Source organism: Centropristis striata, chromosome 2, assembly GCF_030273125.1.
Source record: "Centropristis striata isolate RG_2023a ecotype Rhode Island chromosome 2, C.striata_1.0, whole genome shotgun sequence".
NCBI classification, from domain to species: Eukaryota; Metazoa; Chordata; class Actinopteri; order Perciformes; family Serranidae; genus Centropristis; species Centropristis striata.
Window position 1 is genome coordinate 23597299 of NC_081518.1, and position 13272 is coordinate 23610570.

Here is a 13272-nt window from a genome sequence, read left to right on the forward strand (position 1 = left end):
TAAAACAGCAAACAACCTTGAGGTCTTTGTCTTATGTGATGGTGAACAGGAATAACTTTCGGTTTTAGACTGTTAGAGAAAAAAAAGTAATTTGAAGACATCATGCTGGGGAAAAACAAAGAAATTGAAGAGGCATTTTTTTAACCATTTTTTTTTTTTACATTTTAAGCACCAAACGATGAACCGAATCAAGAAAGAGATTAAATTTGATGAGGTTAATCATTGCTTTTTTTATACTTACCTTTCAGATCATGTTGAGTTTGCAGCTGCTCTCATGTTTATATGTAGGAGATGAACAACGTGTGAACAAACTACTGTTGGATAGCTGTGTTTACACTTTTTGTCGTCCGAATTTGATTGCTGTCACCTGGCAAACTAAAGGAGTTAACAGGGTGTCACAAGGCTTCAAATTTATCTTGATTTTGGGTAGTTATATGTATGCAAATCTTGACATACTTTGGAAATCAGTATATAAATTCTTAAATTAACTGGTGGAGTAAGAGAAGAGAAGAGAAAAAGCTAAATCTCCCTGCTCTGTCTGTTCTCTCTGGTTCTGCAGCAGGATTTGAGTCAACACCTCGGCAGCCTTCACTGAGCCTGCTGGGAGTCAGGCTGATCTGACACTAGTCCACTAATTGGCCATCCTTACATTAAAAAGAGGGAAGCTTAATAGAGTCAGAGGAGGGAGAGTCTATTAATATAACATCTTGAGTGTCAGTGCCTGAACTTCCTTATAACGAAGAAGCAGCACTTGAAGTATGACACACTGATTTGGTCCAAATATGTAATGGACAAATAAAAATAATTGTCAATCAGTCGACCATTGTACACTGCAGCCTTTACTCTGATCACAGACATATGTAGCTCTAAGTATTTCAGTTTCAGACATTTTATCATGTAAAATGTTATGTTCCAATCGTGACATTAATGCATCTCATGTGTTCTGTATGTGGTTATACATATATATATATATATATAAAAAGGTGAAACGCCTTCCATCATCATAACTTCATCCATCAATCAATTAATCAATCACTGTTATATGGTTTATGTCACATCGACATTTCATCTTCTGCCAGTCCACAGTGATGCTAGCAGCTCATTGAGGCTGTAATTAACCATGGTCACCATCTTAGTTTAGTGTATTAATTACCGTAGATGTGTGAATCCCCAGAGGCCCCACGGTACGATTTTATCCCTATTCTTGAGTCACGATATGATATTATTGCGATCTTAAGCATTTGGTGATATGGTGAGTTTTGCGATACATTGAGATTTAACTGTTTAACTGCATTTGTGTCCACAAAATTAAATTCATTCAAGAATTGTTTTGTCGAATAAGAGGAAATTCTCAGTCTATTCATCTCACTTCAGTCTTTTTATTTCTCCAGAATGAGTCAAACCCACAGACTGACCAACAAAGTATTCAGTCAAACTGAACTGAAATCAAACGTGTATGGAAGACAACAACTGCAGCATTTTATCAAACTTTCCAAAACTTTAAGCTTCACTGCTCTCAATATTTTTGAATGAAACATAAAAAAAGCTTAACTTTGCAGCGTTATTTCAACGACATCCTGACACGATATCCTGACCCCTGCCTATAGATTCCTTAGATCTTCTAGTTTCATATGATACCAGTATCTCCAGTATATTCTTAAGAGTGAGCCTGTTACGGCAGAAAAATGGCGAAAATACTGGCGGCCGGAACGCTTAATATCGATACTTGGCAGCCATGAATTGATATGACTATGCTGTATTGATTTTTTCCCCTACCTCTAGTATTAATATGTTGCCCCGTGACAAGAGCCAGCTCAAAGTTCAGTTCACACACATTAAAATGAACGTTCAGAATTAAAATTTTTAAACTAACTTTACAGTCCCAAAGTTTAAGCTAGTTCATGCTCATTTACTTATTTATTTATAAATGAAAATTTGTGGCTGCAGACGTTTGCATTTGTTATTTCCAAACTGGCAGGCAAAATTTGCATATAAAAGCTTTGATCTGATGATAAGCCTCGATGAAAAGTTGACAGATCACCAGATTTTACAGTTCACCCTGAAGGGGATGTGAATGTCTGTACCGAATCAATCTTATGGTTTTAAGAGATTTCACACAAAACCTCTAATGTCATCCTCATGGTGGCACTACAGAAATCATATAAATCATCAGGAAACATCTGGGAACCATGAAAGTCCATCAAGTAAATCTTGCAATCTTGACCTGCTGGAAAACAGAAGATCCGTAACGGCTTCATCCTCTTTGGAACATAAATGTCAACAGAAATTCCTGGCAGTCTGTCTAATAGTTGTTGAGCTCTTGTTGTTGATCTCTAACACTCAGCTTAAAATCCACATGACAAAACATGCAAAAAACAGCTTAAAAATGATTCCTTTAATCCTATTTTTCATCTAGCAAAAAAATGTATCTCAAAGTAGGCTGATATGATTGGTTGCTCGCTTTGGAAACTGCATGGTTAAATGTGACCCACATGGATACTGAAGGAGTAATGCCTCATTTGCCTCATTTCAAGACACTGTCAGCAAACAATATTATCACACTGGACCCTTAAACTCAAGATGAGGAAGATTTCTGTATGAAAAGAAAGTAAGACATGCAGAGAGATAGAGAGGCGGGCTGCAGGAGCATACTGAGTAGATGTGGAGAAAAGCTCCACACATATGTCGGTCCTGATCTAAGCCACACCTGCTGCTAACCACGACTTAGAGGGAGAGGCAGAGCGGCAGCAGAGTGCAGTGTGTTTCAGGCTGTGCAGTCACAGGCTGAGCAGTCGCTGAAGCGAGTGGTCGCTGTGTCACTGCTGCCTTTTTCTTCTCTCTCTTCATCTCTCCATCTCGTCTTCTTGCCGGGGCTCGGGTCTTTCCCGCCGTCATCCTGGAGGGACGAGGTAATTAACAGGACTCTGTGGGAAAGGAACGCCTCTGACTCCTGTAGGATCCTTTTGCCAATTGCTGGCTCTCTCACTCAGAGCTGGAAATAAATGGAAGGGAACACTCGCTCCGCCACCAGGCAACTGGGGAATCCTCCCAGTGTGAAGTGGGATTTTTGATTTTCTTTCCTAGACTTTGCAGAGTGGATTTTCTTTCATTTCCATGTGGACACATTTTGTTCAGAACACCGTGAAGAAGAGCTGAAGCTGCTTGATACCAGGGAACAGGTGGAATTTAGTGGGTTTTAAGTCCCCCAATGCATTTTGGGGAGCTCAGCTCACCCCCCTGCTGAGACCCAGCAGGATCAGCCAAGACCGGGACACGGACAAATTACACAAATTACTACAACCAAGTGTCGGATCAGGTGCAAACTGCACGTGTTCCTTCAATCTGCTAACACCTTCACAGAAGTAGCGGGACCATATGTGAGTTAACGAGGAGCCTTGCTGCAGATTTTCCAACTCGGCGTGAGAGGAAAAGGAGCGTGCGGTCATCAGGCAGTGGGGGGGAGAAGATGCCAGCCATCCTAGTGGCCTCAAAGATGAAATCAGGACTCCCCAAACCCAAACCGGTGCACAGCGCCCTCCCCATCCCACAGACCCACAGCAGGCCGTCAGCTCTAGCTCTGCCCACAGCACCCCTCAAAACAAATATCCCCTCGCTGGGCCACCAGGGGGGCGCAGGTGGACCCCCGAGAAGCAACACATCCGGGTCAGAGGATGGAGAAGGCACTCAGGTCAGGATGTTAAACTGTCACCTCCACCCACACCTGCTGAGTGATGCTCACACACATCCACTGTCATTTCTGGTGCCTTTTTGTTAGATTTTGCAGCCAGCTCAAAGAAGCTTTGCTGCAGCTTTGCAAGGTACAATATGTGCTTTTGAACACTGCAGGATAAGATAATAGATTTCCTGCCTCCAAAACTCTCTTGCTAAATGGTCTGTGCATAGCTCTGCAGGGATCTGGGGCACATTTTTACAAGAGCATTTCATTTTACTATCTAGAAATTTGTATCCTCAAGTGAATAACCCCAAAAAATAATTTGTGACAGCTGTGCTTTGTGTCTCATCATGGCCTGAATGCTCTTTTGTGAGATTTTACTGTCCAAAAAAGAAGCATTTCTGGCATTCAGTCTGTGCATGAAATGTCACTTTATTTGTGTCATCAGTCACTTCACATTGTGCCAAAATGTGTTTCTGTGCCTCTTGTTTTCTCAGCTATGTTGGCTCTCAGGATGATCGTTTTTTTTTGTAAATCAATACTAAGGATTTTAGTACTTTCTCTGGCTCATTCCATCATAACAGAAACACAAAGCCAAATTCAGTGATTTCCTGGAAGGAGCCGGAGCCGGCTGTGTCTCTGCTGTCCAGGATGGCAGTGTAGCAGGATATCAGGGTGGCTGTTTTGCTGTGTTTGTGAAATATTGGCTGCACTTAGCAACCCCACACAAACGGCTGCAGTGGCGAGAGGGATCGCTCTAACACCATGTAAGGCAGCGAGGGGGAAGGAGGTGTCTGTGTTTGTGTGTATTAGGGAGCCAGCATGTGCACGCTTGGCAACCTGTCCTTACAGTAAGCGTGACTTGGAGCCACTGAGGCGTCCAGCACTCCGTTGTTGCTGTTTAAGAGACAAATATGAAGTGATGCTGATCGCGTGAGGAGATGATACAGGAGCTGAGCGCCGCTGGACACGGCACGCGTCCGCTGCTGGTGTCGTTTGTGTACTGGCTAATCACGTTTTCTCACTGACCTACTTTCCGTGACTTTCTCTCTCTCTCCTCTGTCCTTTTTATATTCTCCCTTTCCCTCCATCCCTGTGGTGCTGATGAAGCATCCGTCTTCACCCTCGGCTGGGTTAACCCTTGACCTCCTGACCAGCAGCAGTGATGCAAATATTGCAGTCATGTACTGGAATCCATAGCTGCTGACTGTGTGTGTGTGTGTGTGTGTGTTTAGGTGAATGTTTAGGCAGGAGAATCACCTCAGGGCTCATGTTTTTTCAGCCAATCTTGTTATTTTAACTACAGCACTGTGCGTTATGATGGTCAGCTCATTTTATCAGGCAATAAATTCTTAAAAATAAATGGTTCGTATCAGGAACGGTTGATAAAGTTTAAATTACAAATCAATTTCATATTTAAAAAAATGTAATATCTAACTTTATTTGCATTTTTATGGACTTTGTGGTGATTCATATTTGTCAAATTTCAGCTGGAGTTGACAGTGTGACAGTCAAAACCTGCAGGTTTTGTGCTTAAATAAATTAGATTTCTGCACCAGAGTTGCAGGTATATGTGCTCATCTTCTTCAGTGATTGCAAACACTAAGAAATAGTACAACAGGAATTTAACTGTAAACTCCAAAATAGCACATTTTATTCAAATAGAGCACATACAGTGGCCTTCACCTGAGATGAGAAACAGAGAAAGACAAAACACCTGAGCTAAAATAGAAACATTGACAACAAACTAATAAAAAAGATAAAGATAGAAGACTAAACAAATAGTTCCTATCCACATATTTCACATTATTGGCCCTCTTCAGACTGAAAAAAGACAGATTCTCTAATAGTCCATTGTTAGATGTCCCTATAATACAGAGTAGGAGTGTTTCTTGTCTCATAGCTCAGCTTTATCGTCCTCATTTCTGGACTGTGTCTGCTGCGCTGCACTCTGGGGACTGACTGAGCTAGAGGAAGGAATTGCTGGCGAGGACGCTGCGTGGCTGTCAGCGCAGGTCCAACCCTCGATGGATTCGATGCACAGACATGATTGTTCCTCAGTGTGAACCCAATCTGCTCCGAGGGCAGAGCGAGATGAGACGAGGCTCTCTGGAGATGTGATGGCTGCTTTATGTTTCTGGTGCTTTCACTGCCGTCGTCAGTGACACAATGTGTACAGACTTTTGTTTTAGTCGAATAATCAGGATACGTCTATTCACTGAAAACAATCTTTCTGGAGCTAACATTTCCCACTACCCTTCAACATTCATACAGGCAGAAAAATTCTATCACAGTAGAGGAGGAGAGACCAGTTTCAGCACCCACAGTGGCAACAAATAGAGCTGAATATCCAGTACAGTCATCAGAGTGGGCTGAGGCTTGAGTCATTTTCAACCAGGGAAACTTATCCGTTTGCTCTTACTCACTCTTTTTATTATTTGACCTTTATTGAACCAGGAGGGGCTCCACAGTGGTGCAGCGGTTAGACTGTGTGCAGTGTGCATGTTCTCCCCGTGTCAGCGTGGGTTCTCTCCGGGTCCTCGGGCTTCCTCCTGCTGTCCAGAGACATGCAGCTTAGGTTTAGTGAGTGAATGAGAGCGTGAATGGTAGTCTGTCTCTCTGTGTCAGAGCTGTGTCAGTGTGGAAATCTGTCCACCCCGCCGTGACCTCAGCTCGGATAAGTGGTTAAGGATAATGAATGAATGAACCAGGAGTGTCTTTTAAAATCTAAAATGTATTCAACTTGGATAACACTTACAGAAGAGAAGGAAAATATTCACCAAATGTATATAAACCATGGCTGAATTCAGGGATGTTATCAGGCATTCTGAGAAATGTCTAAAACTGCAAGAAGACACCTCCACGCAAAGTGTAAATTGAACATGACAAACTAACTACCGTCAGCTCACGCCTGCAGCTAACTGAAGGATTAGTGGAGTCATGGCAGACTGTGCACAAGGCTCCTGCTCTTCACAAACATCCAGCCAGATGACCCAGTTGGCACTAAACACACAAACATGTTGTGTACACCTGTAACAAAGAGTTAATCCATAATGCAACAAGAGCAGCAGGAGGCAGAGGGAAACATCCAGGCCATGTCTACAGACAGGAGAGAGGTGTGTGTGTGTCACTCTGTGTGTGTCACTCAGTGTGTGTGTGTGTGTGTGTGTGTGTGTGTGTGTGTGTGTGTTTGTGTGTAAAGTCTGGCATCTGCTGAATTTGATGTGAAGGTGATAATCTGGAAATGTGTGAATGGTATTTGAAGCTGTTTGTCCATTCTCTCTCTCTCGCTCCCTGTGTGTGTGTGTGTGTGTGTGTGTGTGTGTGTGTGTGTGTGTGTGTGTGTGTTTACTCCTCATATGTGACACCACATGAAATGCCAAGCTGTTCTGACCTTTAACCTTTTACCATACTGTCATTAAAAAGCGCAAAGCCAAGCACAGATACTCTGCTGCCCTCTAGTGGTTGTTTCTTTGCATTGCACCTGATTCCATTCACAAACATGGACAGGAGAGAAAGAGAGAGAGTGTGTGTGTGTGTGTGTGTGTGTGTGTGTGTGTGTGTGAGTGTGTGTGTTCAAGTCATTCAAGGCCACAGTCTTCACTTCTCTATTCATCTTTAATGCCTCAGTTTTTATCCCTGACCTCCTTCTCTTTCTTTTTTCTCTGTTTTCTCTCTCTCTCTCTCTCTCTCTCTCTCTCTCTTTCATTATTTTCTCTCTTTGGAATCCGAGCGTTTGTTTTTTTGTTGCCAGCTCATTAATTCTTAGCAGTTTTAAGAAAGAAAAGGTTCAAACGAAGACTCTCTGAAAGCCACATTGCACAGCGGGAGACCCTGAAAAAATAAATTCAGATGCTACGTGGAGCATGCACAGACCTTTATAAGTCATGAACACACACACACACACACACACACACACACACACACAGCCACTGAGAGAGATTTGTCCATGTGCTGGTGTGATAAGGAGCTCCTATCTTAATAAGTATCTGTGCAGATAAAGGCTTAAGTCGGACTCTGTGTAAAGACTGGCTTTATTAGACTCATTATGAAAGCTCATCTGGGCCGGGGAGGAGCTGAATCCCAATCACATGAAGACATACTGTGAGCAGTGAAGAGGGTCACAGGCCACCTTGGCTAATATTTATTCACATGATCTAGTTGTAAATAAACCACGATCCACAATTTAGTCTGGATATTAAATCATCACTGTGAGATGCAGCTCCATTAATTCAACATTCTTGACGATGTGTAATTGCCCGAGATTATAATTTCCCATGAATTATTCAAATTGGGAGTAATTTCATTCTACGGATTGGTTTGACCGTGAACCTGCACATGTGAACTCATTTAATTGTTATAGATTCAAAGCTAATTAAATGACCCTTAATGGCAAACTATGGATCAGTGGCGATGGAGAGGAGAGATTAAACTGAACATGTGTATATATTCGGTGAAAACTGGGAATGACATTATATTCAGCTGCCTGCTTATTCATTCATGTATATTGCAATTATCAATTTAATGCTGGAGGAGTAGTAAAGCCTGAAACAATTGCTGACTCTAATAATAATTCCACTTGTTTAGATACATTTGCAGAAACGAGCAGAAAAAGTTAAATTTACATTTCACTGGCTGCAGCTGGAGATTTGCTACTTTTCTCTGTTTTATATGATAATTTAAATATTTATGTTTTATCTCTTTTGGTGAGATAAAAAAGCAATTTAAAAATGTCATATTGAGGCTGTCACAAAGACAAATAATGCATAGATTACTTGATAATGAGAATATTCTTAGTTGCAGCTCTGTACATACATTAAATAGTTGTTTATTTAGGATCCCCATAGAAGCAGAGCAGAAGTAGATGTTCCTCTTGGTTACCTGGGACCCTAAACAAAGAAATACAATACAGGCAAGCATTAAAAGTATAAGACAGTTATAGCTATAAGAAGTATTTACAAGCTCATCATATACACAAATAAGAGAAATTAGGGATGAAGTTACCACAAATATTTGTCAAAAACCTCATATTTCAAGCCTGATATTTTATTCTAGAGAAGCAAGAACACTAAACATATCACACTGCATGATTCCGCTCAATTTATAACAATAGAATAACACTGCAACACATTTAATATCAGCTTCTTCAGTCTGCAAATGTCAGCATCAACCTTTAAAACCTATCTCACTTGACCCCTGGAAGAGATCTCTCTCCTCTCTCCCCTCCTCCCCAGCGTCCCGTGAAAAAGGCAATAATGACTTTTTTTATGGCTCCTACATGCAGCCGGAGTCTCCTGGAGGCTTGGCCCAGCAGGTGAGAGTGAAAGGCAAAGCACCGCCATGCTGCATTGGATTGCTAATGCATGCTCCGCCCAGAGCAGGACAGATTGGGTGGGGGGTCTGGGAGGCTATTTTATTATTAGCATGACAAAGGGCCCACACATCCACATATGTCTCCTCTGGAGGAGATGCAAGTTAAAGCCAGATTTAATGGATGTTATAGTGATTCATTGTTGGGGAGTTCATTGTTCAAAGGAATAACTGAGGATTTAACAGACTGCAGGAGCTCAGACAGGAGAAAGGACGTGTCTTGTTAGGTCTCGTGACTGATGCAACTCATGCACCTCATTTCCAAAATCAGAAAAGTGTCAAAAAAGTGTTTTTCTGTCAAGCTGAAATCAAGGCTGTTTTCTTCAGTTCCTGGAAGCTGACACTTTGGAGATAAGAGGTTTTCACCCAACATGTGTTACAATCAGCATCAGGCAGGAGGAAGATAAGAGCAACAACACACCTCTGTGTGTGTCCGCTCTCAGAGAACACAGAGAAGCTCGTCCTGCAGATTCAGCGGGCCGAGCTGATACCAGCCGAGGCTTCACTCACAGGCAGATGGTGAGATAGTAGCAGGGCTGAAGGCTGCTGCGTTTATCTGAGCCAGGTTCTCATCTACCAGCAACCTGAGCAGCTTCCAGTGTGAAATGGTAAAAAAAAAAGATACTGGCTGGTACTGCATGAAAATGGGACGAAGGGAGCTGTTGAGTTTAACTGAGGCATTTCTACTTGTTGAACAAGATTTTTTACTTTCTTGAATAGATGTGATATATACAGTTCGAAAACAATAATAACAAATGTATTAGACCACTGGTTTGTGCCCCAGTGTCTGAAACTAACAGCATTAGTAATTACCAAAATTATTTCTATGTCTCTGTGATGGTTAATACAGTATGTAGAAGCCCTTTAACCCAAATTATATTTTTAATGCTAAAATAAAAATATTATTGTCATCCATGTATTTTCAAATTTACTGTTTTACAGAATAACTGTAAGAATAGTGAAGCACATTATTATTTCTTGATTAAGAGTCAAGTTCTAGTTATTTACTTGATTCTTGAAGAGAAAATGTTGTATGTTATGGTTGATTCATTCTGACTTCGCTCAGATTTCAGTATAAAAAGATGAATTCAGTTTATTTGCCAAATAAATAACAATACAATTTTTAATTTTTAAACAAGCTTTTGAAAGATTTCTAAATGATTTGTTTTCACATTTAAGTACTGTATGTTTTAATTGTAATCAAAAACACAAAGTTTATTTTCTCGTTTTGTTCAACCAGAAAACTCAATGTGTGATGATCATGTTCCCCAAAAACCTGTTCCGATGAGTTGACATTTCAGTTTTAGTGAAGAGTTTAATTTAAAAGGACAGGAAACCCTAAAATCATAAAACTAATTTTATTATCAATAATCAGCCTGGTTCTCAAAGAGGTTTTATATTTTTATGTCAACCTTTTGCACTTTGTCTCCAATTTTTTTACATAAACACCATGAAAAGCGGGCGGCTGTGGCTCAGTTGGTAGAGCGGGTTGCCCACCGGTCGGAGGGTTGGTGGTTCAATCCCTGACCATGGCAGCCTACATGTCGAAGTATCCTTGAGCAAGATACTGAACCACAAATTGCTCCCGATGCTGCGTTCATCGGTGTGGTGGCAGGTGGCACCGTTTAGGGTAGCCTCTGCCACCAGTATGAATGTGTGTGTGAAAGGGTGAATGAGCACAGTCTGTAGTGTAAAGCGCTTTGAGTGACTAGAAAAGCAATATATAAGTGCAGGTCCATTTACCAAAAGCTGTTTTTGAGGATATACATGATCAGATGGCACTTGGGTCCAGTTGTAATGACCTCATCTCTGCCTAATGCGTCTCGATCAGATTCCACTTCCTGTGCGGTTGTCCCCTCGCCTTCCTGTGTGAGGTCATGGCTGAGGACATAACCATATTAATTAAGGCCGGGGCATCTGCTTCTCCTGAGTCAACGTCCTTCTATTGATCTCCCCCCAAGGTGCCCTCCTCTCTTCACTTTCCCTGCGTCTCTGCTTCCCCCTGCGTTAGTTGTCACAGGCGGCCCGTTGGTGCAGACAAACGGGTCATTGTGAAGCGGCGCCCCCTGGGGAAGCGGCGCTGCAGAGGCGGTTAGACTAACACAATCAGCCCCATCTCTGTCTGGAAACAGAAGGCGGTGTGGAAAAAGGAGGAGAGGCCAGGAGGTAGAGGTCAGCAGGGCTGAAGTCACCGTCCCCAGAGGCCCGTGCTCAGGGTCAACAAGGACTGAGCGGCAGGTTGGATCACTTCATGACCTCTGTGGAGCCAGCGGAGAGCCAATAACAGCTGCTGATCAGACCTGGAAAGATCTCAGTCTGGTACTGTAAAAAAAAGAGTCAATACCATCTGTGACAGATTTGACTGGATGCAACAGTTACTATAATCACTGTTCACCATCTGATCACCATCTCACAAGTTGACTCGTTAAAAGGAAATGGAAAAGTTGAGTAGAAATACGATCTTTAGGAGTTAGTCTTTCATCAAAGGTACCATAGATAACATTTGGATATATATATATATATAAATTATACTGTGTTGATCAAAACAATTTAAAGCTGAAACCAGAGCAGGTAAACAAGTGGTACATGTGCGTTGTTTAAGCTTAAGTACAAACACATTTTCTACTTTTATTTGTAAAAAATATTCCAGTTTTTGCCCTTATTCCAAAATAGACAGTATTCCTACTCAGCTGTTTGCATGTCTAATGCAATTTACTATTTCACTAATATTTCTGTTTACATTAAACTGGACATACTCCAATTAACACAATGGAAGTTATTCCTTCAATCTGAAAAGGTTGGCATTTAGATCTTTGCACATATCCAAAAACCTGTTGATATCCAAGTCTTTTATCATGTTTAAATGTAGGTGTGTTTCTCCTTCTGATCTGAAATATGGGCTTTTCTTCTACATGCATCCCCACTCCGGTGTTGAGTTTTTTCTTCAAACTATTGGCTGGTTGGTTTGTGTGCAGAGCTACAGCTAGAGCTGCACAGAAAACCAGCACAAGGTTGTGTGTCGAACCTGCACTTCTTATCAGCTGTCACCGTTTAGGCAGCGTATTCATCACTGAGGTCATTTACTGGAGCAACATGAGCGGTCACATTCATTTGGTAAACAAACCCTAGTTTATTGTTCTACTAACCCACTTATTTAAGAGAGAAAGCAGCAGAAAACTTTCTTTTGTTAGCTTTATATCACCTGCCATCTCTTATTCATTGTTTTACATTCTTAATTTTAAAATTAACTGATTTATTAACTTAAAGTTTGTTTCTAAGATTTGAGGACCTCCTGGCACTTTATTTTTCTGCTTTTTTATACACTATGGCTTGCGATTTAACTTCAGAATACAAAAATATCTCACTCTTCATTTTTTCTTACTGTCAATTAAAAATGCTCTGCACCTGGCACCTTATCATGGTCCAGATTTGTCCCACGGGCTGTAAGTTGGGTATCACTGACCACACATTTACTGCAGATTACCATATAATACCATAACATAATAATGGTTTACACTGTGCTTCCAGCTGCAGTGGCTCTCAGCTGTGCTCTAGGGTTTGATGTGACTCTTTGGTGTGAACAGACACAAACACAGCTTTGAAATGTTTCCTATTGTTCAATCAGCTCTCTGCCTGTGAACAATGACATTAGATTTTTTACTTTTTGGTTTCGGGGGGATTTTTCATTCCTTTGATTTCAACCTGGATGCACAATGTGTGTGTGTGTTTGCGGTTATGCATGTCTGTGCTCGCTCAGTTGATGCAGAGAGACTCTAACAGACACTAACAGACTCTAAGCCTCCCTGATAAGTGTTGAATCCTAAATGTGGCTGTAAATCTGACATTTAAGAAGCTTCTCAGTGATGCTAAACACCCCAAGTCTCCCACTCACACTCACAAAACCTTTAAACAGGAGCTTTGGATTAATTTTTAAATGGTTTTATTATCATTTTTGGGATTATATGATTCTTTTAAAAATATTTTATAACCATCTTGAGTTTATGTCTCAAAAGTCAAAGATGAATGGATATATTTACTAATTAATGTCAACCAAATTGCTGTGAGATTTCTCAAGTTACAAAGTTCTGCACACAAGAACTCACTTCTCTTTTGATTTATTCTGAAAAGACACAATCTACACCGACAACAGTGACTGTTCCATCTTTGCTGTATCTAAAACTTTGATAGTGTAATCCAGACCATGAGGGCACTTATTGCTTTTTTTTGTG

At 41.2% G+C, this 13272-nt stretch overlaps 1 protein-coding gene across 1 annotated transcript in view; it reads left to right on the forward strand.

The window, feature by feature from the left end:
* Positions 1-3466: 3466 nt before the first annotated feature.
* The window catches only part of nav2a (neuron navigator 2a), a 132923-nt gene continuing 123117 nt past the window's right edge, over positions 3467-13272 (forward strand). The window contains exon 1 of the mRNA XM_059347371.1: positions 3467-3688. Coding sequence (XP_059203354.1) covers positions 3467-3688 — 222 coding nt within the window. The remainder of the gene's footprint in view (positions 3689-13272) is intronic.